The following is a 12,510-nucleotide window of genomic DNA, read 5'->3' as shown; positions in this document are numbered from 1 at the left end:
CAGTGGAAGCGAGTAATATGGTCTGACGAGTCTTCTTTCACATTGTTTCCCACTTCTGGCCAAGTTTACGTCTGGAGAACGCCATCTCAAGCCTATAATACAGACTGCTTGTTGCCAAGAGTGAAACATGGCGGGGTTCTGTTATGTTTTGGGCAGCCATATCGTGGTTCTCTGCTAGCCCCATGATAACTGTGTCAGGGCACGTGACTGCCAAGACTTATGTGAACGTTTCGGCCGATCAAGTTCATCCCATGGTACAAACTTTGTTCCCCGATGGTGATGGTCTCTTCCAAGACGACAAAGCCCCTGTTCACACAGCTCACATTGTCCAGAACTGGTTTTCTGAGCACGAGGATGAGTTGTCCCATCTCCCCTGGCCACCACAGTCACCAGACCTGAATATTATCGAACCTTTGTGGTCTACATTGGAACGGAAAGTGCGTTCTCGTTATCCACCGCCGACATCGTTATCTGAACTTGCCATTGTTTTGCAGGAAGAATGGTATAATATTCCCTTGGCAAACATACAGGAACTGTATTTATCCATTCTGAGAAGACAAGAAACATGTTTTTTTAAAGGTGTTTCCATATTTTTGTCCAACCTCTATATCTTACTGAATACAAAACATTTTTTTGATATCTCCCAACCATGTTAACAAGCCTGTGTAGCTTAAATACTAGGTAATATTAAATTCCAAGGTTAAAATATATCTGAAACTTATTTCCAAATATTATAATGAAAGGGAAAAAGTTATATGACTTTACCATGGGAAAACAGAGAAAGAAAACTGTAATAATTCAAGATTTTCGACTGATGTAATCTGCATTTAGTATTTTCGAATGAAATTAACAAACTCAGAAATTAAAAAGAACTTGTCAGAATCCTATATTTAAAATAATGTACAATGATTACTTTTCCAATCACATTTAAATCAAATATTTCAATAAGTAACAGGTAAAAATCCCAATTTTCAAATTATATACAAATAGCTGTTACCTGGCATGTGTTGCAATGAGTAGTAATAATATCTAAAATAAGATGCTGAAGCAAATTATAGAAGTGATATAGACCGCCTATAATTAGTTGAGAAATATAGATTTAAATCACATATATTTTAAATTACATGAAAACTAAAAAAGAAATTAATAAAATCTGATAAATTATCTAGAAATATTTACTAGCATAATGAATTTAATTTTAATATTATAATGGAATTTTCAGTTATTTTCAAAAACTAAACAGCTTAAAACTTCAAAACAGTACTAATGACAAAAATTCTGAATTTCAAAAAAATATAACTGGTAGCTATGATTGAAAATGAACTGGCTATCATACAGAACAACACACTTATATATGGATATAAAATCAAATATTAAAATAATCTGAACTAAATGTTTTCCATATACAAAGTATGATAAAGTTTGGGGAATCTGCTTAACAAAAAATTCTTAATTGTATCAGGAGAAATGTTTTATACTGCTTCAAAGTAATGCTCATCATCTGCATTACATTTTTGACAAGAAGTACATTGCTTGAAAACTACTGACCAAACTCTTTTTCAGTATACCACACAGAACTTTCGTCACATGGTTTTGCTGATCTGGAATATATGAAAACCATAGTCTTTTTAGGGCTCTTTCAAGTGCAAGAATAGACTACTGGAGCAAGATCAGGAGAGTATAGTGGATGATTGAGGTTTACAACTCTTCTACAGGCTATAAATTTTGATGACAAGGTTTGAAAGTGGACAGGCATTATTATAAAGAAAGAATCAAGAGCCCTACTCAGAATATTCTGGATTACATGCTGAATCATTTGCAATAAAATTGCCAGAACATCGTTGTGCGTATCAGCATTCATTGCTGATCTTCCTGGCTAACATATTCTGTATGGTCAATATTTTTTTCTCTATAAGAAGTCCTAATACTTCAAGCTACATTTTCAACCAAATTCTGTTCATCGAGAAAATATTTAAGCCACTCATGCATACCTTTTAAAGATATAGCTTTATCTCTGTAAGGGTAAACATAAACAAAGTAAATTATTTACACATTAAAATAAATTCAAAGTGTAAATATAACAGTTTACTACATACCACTTATTTACAATGATAACTTAATGAATATATAAATAATACATGTCATCAGTTTTCCCTCTGCATCTATCTAAAATTTAGTTAAAAAGAGAATAAGATAAAATAGTAATAAAAGAAAGAAAAATTCTGTTAATAAAATTAACAAATAAAACGTACCTTGCAATTCAGTAATTGTTTTTGCTCTTGTAGGTAGGATTCAAGATCCTTTTCCGTTTCTTCAATTTCTGCACACGCAGAATCATATTCCTCATCAACTCCAGGACGTGGAATAAAGTTACCTTCTTTTTTAGCTACTTCGTGGTCAAATGCATGGTCAAAATATACTAACTTTTCAGATAAATCTGGGAAACGACCTCCTACTTTAGTAGTGGAAGTACATTCCTTCAAAATAGATGACCTGAAAATGTAATAGTTTAATGCTGTTTGCTATTACACATATGCAATTATTTCACGTGGATAAGATGGAATAAATAACTCTTTTATTTATAATTTTTTAGCAATTAAGTGGAAAATCTGTACATTTCACCAATTATGAGCATAAAAAAATCCATTGCTATTTTTTAATTTAAAAAGTAAAATAAAATACAGCAAAAGTAACATAGAAAGTGAATTCATTTTTAAATGTATCCCTAAAATAGTGTTATGATGCATATATATATATGTGATGTATCAGCTTTTGTCCGGAATAAATAGATTTGTGAAGATGTAGTCGTAGCTTAAATAATCAGACGATAAGTTTAAAAAACAGGATCCCTTTATTATTATTCAGGAGAAATAGCAGTTACAAAAATCAGATATCCGGAGTAAATAAAAAGAATTACTAATAACTTTTTGTATGAAGTTTACTGCATCCTGACATTTAAGAAAAAAGCCCCGATATTCCTTTTGCGAGTCTTTTTATAGCCTCTGGAAAGGCGGAGCTTCCAAGAAATGACGTCAGCCTCGTCAGCCAATCCAGTTCGCTTTAAATATCTCCAGAACATTCTAAAACTGTACGTGTAGAAAAGGCGGGAAAAACAACTTGACTACTGGGCTGTGGATTTAATTCCACGTATTTTCAAATAAGAGAACATCGCCATTAAAAATGAAAAGAACATACAGTTAGAATTTTAAGTATTCTTGACTAAAGATGACAGATGCAAGCATATTATGCATAAAGTTATGACTAAGTCACTACACCTACATGATGATGTTCAATTTCTTAATTTTAATTTAAAAGCAGATACATATGTATTTGTAAACATGCAGATTGAAACAAACAGCAACTAAAGATCTTTATTTATTCAAAAGAAATCATGAAAAAAAAAAAAATTACTAAAACTATCTCTTTAAAAAATGTTACAAAGAAAGTTTAGTAATATGGAATTATTTTTAAATTGCTTTTGCTTCAGAGATTATATATAGTCTTTGACAACAAAAGTATATTTTTTCATTTTAATGAAAATTTGTTTCCTCTCAGTGTTTCAATAAGTAATTAATCACAAATGATACTAAAGAGAGAAATGAAATGGCATTATCATATGAAGCCCAGCAATACAAAACTATAAAAAAGAAGAAATATAATTTATTTCTTATTTGCAAAATTAAGAAATATTTTTCTTACATTTATTATTAAGGAAAAATAAGCTACTAAATTATCTATTTAAATTTAAAAGATAATTTGGCACACAAATTCCACTAGATTTGAAATTAAAATCTTTGATTCATTACTTTTTCTTAAGCATCAAGAATTTTTTCCATTTATTAAAATCAATATATTAAAAAAATTTCTCAAAATTATCACACTTCATCTTATGAATTGACATTTTCTGTGAGCAGAGGATAAAATGTGCATTTTATTTTAATCCTCAAATATTTTAAGGAACATAAATTACCATTACCTGCAATATAAGAATAAATGCATATGAAATTATTGTTCATTTTTTGGGGGGGAAAGAAAAAAGAAAAGAAAAGAAAACGACCTACTTGAAGTTTTCTAAGTGGTCTTCAAAATGAGATATTACTTTTATGCTTTCTTTAAATCCATCAAGTGTTGATAAAAAGTCAAGCAACTTTTTCTTATTGTAAATATCAGATTCATAAAAAATAGCCCGCATTTCAGGATGACTTTTGGAACGATTCAGGCCTTGAGTATGAATTCTAAGAAATGAACAAAAAGAAAATAGTAATAATCTAGTACTTTAATATATTTATTTATTCAAATGTATGAGTAGCAAAGGAATGGCAAGCATTAAAATTAAAAAATCTGAATACTGTAAAAAAGTGGTGGTCAACTAACGTCCATGGCAAAATTAAAGAAGAATATTATTATTATTATTATTATTACTATTAGCCATTAGCCACTTGCAAAAGCTAGCTGCTTAAAATAGTTATAATAATTTGAATGAAATGAATCCAGCTAGTAATTGATAGTATTTAATAATCATATAATGAACTGTGTTTATTGCTGTTAAACTGCTTGTTTATCAATCAATAGCAAACTGATTTAATATGAAAGAAAGTTAAATATCTAACACCTTGTCAAATGGTACACATTGGTGTACCATATACACCAATGTGTACCATTGGTGTATATTGGTCAAAAAAATTTTTTGGACAGTGGCAGAGTGTTTCTTTAAATTGTTGTGTTTGTTGATTAAATCTGAAAGATAAAGCTAGTTTATGCTTTACTGAATGACAAGACATTGCTTTTAAAATCACTAAGTTCATTAATAAAAAAAAAATTATTAAATTCATGCAAAGCATTAATAAAAAAAAATCAAAATTCAGGCTTTAAAGCACACACGTTCATGGTGACTACATGTGCTTGAAATTTAATGACTGCAGATAATATGATTTTTCTACAATGTGACGAGTAAACATACATAGTATGTACAGATTCTTCTCCATTTAATAGAGATAATTGTTTATTATGGGCTTAATGATAAATGTAACTTTTGTTTTTGGGGTACTTGCAGGTTTCTGACAGCCTTACTAGTAAAAACTGATCTTTATAACTTTGTTGTTTTACATGAATAATTACAGTGCTCTCATTATCTAATTTGATATTTGTGAGGCAATAAAATTTTCATGGAAAAACACATTTAAAATAGCATTTTGAATATTTGAAATTTGGTCTTGGTGTTATTCTGATTATTCACAAAATTTTATGTAAGTATAACTAAGCATCATGAAATAACCTAGTTTTTAATAATATTAACTAATAATATCTTGAAATGATCTATGTTTATCATCCTAAGGCATTTTGTTCCTTAATCGTTTAAGCTGAAGAAAACTTTGCATTGACACACATCTTAAATTAATCCCAGTGGGTACAAAAAATGGATAGCACTACTGCAAGAAATCCCATGCTGAAAATATGAATAAAAAACTGCACTTTAGGTGTACTGCCATCAATACAATTTTGTTATACAAAGCTATACCGAGAGATGCCTAGCAATCTAAAAATTTCTTTTATCACCTCAGCATGAAACTATTTGCATAAGATACAAAGAAGAAATATTAAATTATTAAGAAATGTAAAAATAAACATTCCTTGTAACTTCTACATCCATGATTTACACATAAATACAACATCATAAAAAGATAAACATAACAACGCAGCACTTTAAAAGAAATATTTTCAATTTTTGCCTCTCTGAAGAATGATTGTAAAAAGAGAAGTGATTTGCAGCAATAATACTAACCAGTATTGTGAACCTGAAAGGATTTTTCCATTTCAAAGAGTATTCAAATAACATTGCCAAAATACAACCCAACTCTGGTTCCTGCAAGTATTCGACAACCCTAAAATTTGTTGAATGCTTCAAGAAAAATAAAGAATTGTTTTGTTTAATTTTTTTTTTTTTTTTTTTTTAAATCTTAGTATCATTTTTAGATGAATTAGAACAAGTGGATATTTACATTAAGTCTGATTCTTCAGAGAAACAAAGGCATATACTATATTTATTTAACATAGAAAATTCCCTAGACAACATTTATTCATCATGTGTTCATTTTTTACTGCATTTTGCATTATGTGTTTCCTAGCCTTGCCAAGAAATGAAACAGAGAAATCCATTCACAGAGGTATGTGCATTTTACCAAAAAAAAAACTACCCAGTGTTTCAGTTCTCATACAATGACACCATACTTGACAGAAGATATACAATACAAATGTAATGTCAACAACAGCCCACAAAGTGTTAGAATGAAAACGGCGAAACAATTTGAGAGTAGTTACTACATGACCTAACCTGACTTTAGCAGAGGACTTATGGCAAATAAGCAATGTGATAACATTTTAAATGCCAGTATCAAACAATATCCACTAGAAATTTACACACACACACACACACACACACAAAAAAAAAAAAAAAAAAATGTTTTATTGATTTTCTGACATTAGAAATATATTTCATTGCAAAAGGCCTAAACAGGCTGTTAGCACTGCATCGGCAAGTATTTTTTAATACAAATGAAAGTTTAAACACAATCAGATTTTCTAAAGATTATCACCAGTTCCAGACAATTTAGTTTTGATTTTTAGGGATGAAGTTTGTCTCAACTTCACTACTAGTGTTATTAAATGCTATTATTTAGTAATATTCTCAAAAATACCAATCATTTTTAGTGAAATAGTAAGTGATTTTTAGCACAAAGACTTGTTCTGTTAATTTCAAATGATAATATTCTTTTATACGTAGCGTATTCGGAAACTAAGTACCGTTTCATTCTAGCGCCGTCGCAGCGCTGTGGTAGGCGTCCCACGCATGCGCAATAGTCTTTCTTGTTCACTGACTTTCAATTGTCGCCATTTTGGTTGCTCTATGTTGTGTTTTCAGTTTGCTGTGCACATTCAAAATGTTTAAGACAATTAGTTCTCCCGCTGACTGTGAGATTCGTGCCGTGATTAAATTTTTGAACGCGAGGAATGTTGAACCTGCTGAAATTTATCGTCAAGTGACAGAAGTTTACGGTGAATACGTGATAAGTGATGGAATGGTGAGAAAGTGGGTAAGAATGTTTAATGCAGGTCGAACAAATGTCCACGCCGAGGCTCGGAGTGGTCGGCCTTCTGTTGTCACCGATGATTTGGTAAGGAAAGTTGATGAAGCAATTCATGAGATCAGACGCTTCACAATGACAACTCTTTCAGAGGCATTTCCACAAATTTCACGTACTGTTTTGTTCGAAATCGTGTCTGACCGCTTGAATTATCGCAAACTGTGTTCCCGATGGGTTCCAAAAATGCTCACTGATGTTCACAAAACAAAGCGACTTGATAGTGCCCAGACATTTCTCACGCGGTACAGTGATGAGGGAGAAAACTTTTTAAACCAAATTGTGACAGGTGATGAAACTTGAGTGTGTCATTTCACACCAGAATCGAAACAACAATCGATGGAGTGGAGACACACTCATTCTCCAAAAAAACAAAAGTTCAAAGTGACAATGTCACCACAAAAAATCATGTGCACTGTTTCTGGGATAGGAAAGGCGTTTTGCTTACTGAATTTCTTCCCCGAGGTGAAACCATTAATGCAGCACGATATTGTGAGACTTTAACAAAACTAATGCGTGCCATTCAAAACAAACAAAGAGGAATGCTCAGTAAAGGAATTGTGTTGCTCCATGACAATGCTCGGCCCCATACTGCTGGTGTCACTCAATCGTTAATTCGACAGTTTCATTGGGAGCAGTTCGATCACCCGCCGAACAGCCCGGACTTGGCGCTGTCCGACTATCACTTGTTCCTGCACATGAAGGGCGAGCTTGGTGGCAAGCGCTTTGGATCTGACGATGACACGAAAAATGCTGTGAAGTTGTGGTTAACGAAACTGGCAGGAAGTTTCTTTAACGATGGTGTACAAAAACTGGTCACCCGCTATGACAAGTGTTTGATCATTGGCGGAAACTACGTTGAAAAATAGTTTAAGACATGTATTTTCATGTAAAAATAAAATTGGATTCGAAAAAATTGTTTTACTATTTTTTTTTTCAAAACGGTACTTAGTTTCCGAATACGCCTCGTATTTTTCCTTATCAATGAGACAAAGATCAATTATCAATTTCATATCTTATGAGGCGTGGTTGCAGAAGGCAAAGTTTTTCTATATATTTCATGTGAAACAGAATATCAAGTTTTTGAGGGAATTCAGCTTAATTCTATTTTAATAACTTTACAATGCATGTATAAATCATCAAAAAATTTAAACAATTTTATTGAAATAGCTATCAAATTTGCTCAAGATGGTTTCAAATGTGTAATATAAAATTGCAACCTCAAATGATCATATCAAAAAAGTAATTTGACATTAGCAGAGTTATCAAAATTATGCTAATATTATAGATTTCATAAGAGGATTACAAGACCTTGTCTTACAACTAGACCAAGGGTTTTTTAAATTCCATTTTGTATCACATATTGTTATAAAAAAACATTATGTCAGCATTTTAAATTATTTTCAATTTGCATAATGTAAGAAATAAGACAATCGAGGAAAAATAAAGTACCAAACTGGTTTAAATATATAAAGACGCTGTCCTCTCAAAATGCTCATCAAACATATGCAACTTAACATTTAAAAAATGGATAATTTAGAATAAGAGTTTACTTCTTCTTTAGCTTTAAAAGAAAGCTTATTTTCTTAGTTTCACCTGATATAATATATAGACCAGTTAATTATCTTTCTTCTATAATATCTTAATCACACAACTTCATACATGACCATCTTATGCTAGCCCATTTTTTTCTTGTAAAAGTAGAATACTCTGAGTAACATGACTGCCTTTTTCCAGTCATTATATTCCTTGCTGTTATGTACATATTAACAAGTTACTGTTAAAAATATAACGTTCTAATTTTTTTAGCGATCTGCATATCATCCCAGTAAACAAAAATTTATAAACACAGAAAATAAAATAAATAATTAAAAAAAAAAAAAAAAAAGCAACTAATAAACATCAAGCAATACAGCTCTCTGCAAATGGATAAAAAATACCATTGCCATTCACAGGGTTATAAGATCTGATGTGTGTACCACATGACTTCCTTGTATGGAATATTAAATTATACACATTTTTTCTTGCATTTCATTTAAACTTATTGAATTGAATTAAATCTACTTCGTCAATAGCGCATAAACCACAATAGAGTAAATGCACTCTTTAAAATTCACTATATTTATTTACTGTGTTGTATTTTATATGTGTTGGGTACGTGCTCAGTGATGATTACAAGATGTACACAAACATCGTTACATTACTCATCTACTATATTATATTACAGTTATGGTTAAAGATAATAATAGATACAGTTACAGTTACATATATAACACCTCCCTTTTTTATAAAAAATAATAATAGTAGTAAAATTAAACATATTCTTTTAAATAATAAGGTTTCTTAACAGTCCTACCAGATCGAGTGACGTAGTTATGTCCATTTGAAAAATTTGATGATACTATACCTCTTTCACTATTTGGTGACACAACACTTCTGTTAGATTTTGAAGGACTTACAGGCACATCTAAATTTGTAGTGCTCCTACTATTTTCGTGTATCTCGGGTTCATCTATAACTTCATTCTCATAGTTGTTTTGTATTGCAAACTCTTCCTGATTAGTTCCTTTAAGAAGGTCTCTTCTGTTCCTTTCTACAATTCTTCCATCTGTTCTTATAATTCTATATGAACGTGGTCTTTCTATTTTCCCTCTTTCATTTAGTTTTTTCCCTTTCTCTTTTATGTAAACATGATCTCCTGTTTTCAGTGGTTTTAATGGTCTTGCATTCCTATCATAATAACTTTTTTGTAAGGTTTGTCTCTTCAGTAAATGTTGTGTATGGTCTTCATATCGTTTAGCTTGGACAAAATTCTCTTTTATAGGCATCAATCCATTTACTTTTCTTCCAAACATCAATTCTGAAGGTGACTTAATTTCATCTGAAATAGGAGAGTTACGATATTCCAGTAAAACTAAATATGGATCCTTGTTGTCAACTACAGCATTTTCTAACATTCGCTTGACAGTTTGAATATGTCTTTCAACCATTCCATTAGATTGTGGATAATTTGGACTTGAAGTTCTGGTTTCAAAATTCCATCTTCTTGCAAAATCTTTATATTTCCTGCAATTATATTGTGGACCATTATCCGAATATACTATTTTCGGAATACCACGTCTTGCAAAAATTGATTTCAATTGCTTTATCACTGCTACACTTGACAAATCTTCCAAATGTCCAATTTCAACATATTTGCGAAAATAATCTATAACTATTAGATAATCCCTTCCTTGAAAGTAAAAGAGGTCTGTTCCCAATACTTCCCATGGACCATTAGGTATTTCTTTAGATATCATTGGTTCTTTAGTATTAGCTTTTTGTAAACTTAAACATGTTTGACAATTCAGTACCAAATCTTCAATTTCTTTGGATATTCCTGGCCAATATAATATTTCTCTTGCTTTGATCTTGCATTTTACTACTCCTAAATGACCATAATGAATTCTGCTTAACATATCTTTTTGTAAACTTCTTGGTACAACAACACAGAAATTTTTAAATATTAATCCATTTGCTTCTGATAGTTCTTCTCTGAAGTTAAAATATGGTTTTGCCAGTTCTGGAACCATACATTTTTCATCTGGCCATCCCGTTTTAATTAATTTTCTTAAAACTTGTAGTTCTTCATCTTTTTCTGTTTCCAGTTGAAAAACTTCCATTTTACCATTAGACATTGGTATACATTCTACAACTAAACTCAAAGAAATCAGATCCTTTATCAGTGAATGATCTTGATAATGCATCCGCTATAAAATGTTCTTTTCCTGGTTTATATTTTATCTCAAACTGATATGGCTGTAATCTTATACGCATTCTTTGTAGTCTTACAGGGCATTTATTTAATGGCTTTTTAAAAATTGATTCCAGTGGTTTATGATCACTTTCCACAGTAATATTTTTTCCAAATATATACTGGTGAAATTTCTCACATGCAAATACAATAGCTAAAGTTTCCTTTTCAATTTGAGCATAATTCTTCTGTGTATCTGTTAATGCCTTAGATGCATATGCCACTGGTAAATTATTCTGCAGTAAGACTGCTCCTAGTCCTTCTTGAGATGCATCTACAGATAAAACTACTGGCATGTTTATATCATAATACTGTAAAACTGGTTTATTTACCAAGACATCTTTTAGTCTTCTAAATGCTTTTTCATGTGTTGCATTCCAGTTCCAGATAACTTGTTTTTTCAACAAATCTCTTAAACATGATGTCAATTCTGATACATTAGGTATAAATCTAGAAACATATGTAATCATTCCTAGGAAAGTTTCTAATTCTTTCACATTTTTTGGTGGTTTTATATCTAGAATAGCCTTAATTTTGTCTTCATCTGGTTTTAAACCATCTTTAGAAAATATATGTCCCATATATTTCACTTCATTCAGCCCAAATTTACATTTATTTAAATTAAATTTAACATTCTTTTCTCTGGCTCTGTCCAACAACTTCTTTAATCTTGAATCATGTTCTTTTTTATCTTTATCCCAAACTAATAAGTCATCTATATATATTTGAACTCCTTCTAAATCACTAAAAATTTCAGAAAAACTTCTGTGGAAAACTTCTGGTGATGAACTCAGTCCATATGGCAACCTTAAAAAACAATATCTACCAAACGGAGTGTTAAATGTAGTAAATTCACAACTTGAATCTGACAGTTTAATTTGCCAAAATGCTTTGTTTGCATCTAAAATACTAAAGACCTTTGCATTTGTCATTTGAGATGAAATTTCTTCAAAGGTTGGTATGTGATAATGTTCTCTCAGTATATTTTGGTTAAGGTGCTGAGGATCTAAATGCACTCTTAAATTTCCATCCTTTTTCCTTACTACCACTAATGAATTCACGAATTCTGTTGGTTGGTTAACTTTCTTTATAATACCATCTTTTTCCATTCTTGCTAATTCCTTTTTTAATGGATTTAATAAGCTAAGTGGAATTTTCCTACAGGGTTCTATTTTACCAACAGCTCCTGGTTTTAATTTAATATGATATGTATATCCAGTTAAATTCCCAGTTCCTTTAAACAAATCTTGATATCCTTTTAAAAGTTCTGGTAACTTTTCATTAGAATCAGGATTTACTGTACAGATCCTTTGTATTAGGTTTAATTTTTGCAAAGTAGGTAAACCTAAAATAGCTGGAACAGTTTTATCACATGCTACGACTTGAAATTCTATTTCATCCTTGTCCCCTTTTGATGTTTCACATAATAATCTACATTTTCCAACTAATCAATTGTAGTACCATTGTAATTATACCATCTTTTTCAGTGACTTTTGATTTAGTCAAACATTTCTCTCTTAAATTTAATTGTTTAAATTTAGGCAATGGTAGCACATTACACTGAGCTCCAGTATCCAA

At 30.9% G+C, this 12,510-nt stretch overlaps 1 protein-coding gene across 1 annotated transcript in view; it reads right to left on the bottom strand.

The window, feature by feature from the left end:
* Msh6 (DNA mismatch repair protein Msh6) overlaps window positions 1-12,510 on the bottom strand; it is a 109,351-nt gene that overhangs the window by 43,819 nt on the left and 53,022 nt on the right. The window contains exons 18-19 of the mRNA XM_085818150.1: window positions 4,062-4,235; window positions 2,253-2,493 (exon numbers count right to left, since the gene is read on the bottom strand). Of these exons, the coding sequence (XP_085674276.1) occupies window positions 2,253-2,493; window positions 4,062-4,235 (415 nt within the window). The remainder of the gene's footprint in view (window positions 1-2,252; window positions 2,494-4,061; window positions 4,236-12,510) is intronic.

The sequence above is a fragment of the Stegodyphus dumicola genome, chromosome 6 (assembly GCF_044657685.1).
Source record: "Stegodyphus dumicola isolate Sdum_Otavi_A_Nest chromosome 6, ASM4465768v1".
Lineage (NCBI taxonomy): Eukaryota > Metazoa > Arthropoda > Arachnida > Araneae > Eresidae > Stegodyphus > Stegodyphus dumicola.
This window is presented reverse-complemented; position numbering and strand designations above follow the sequence as displayed.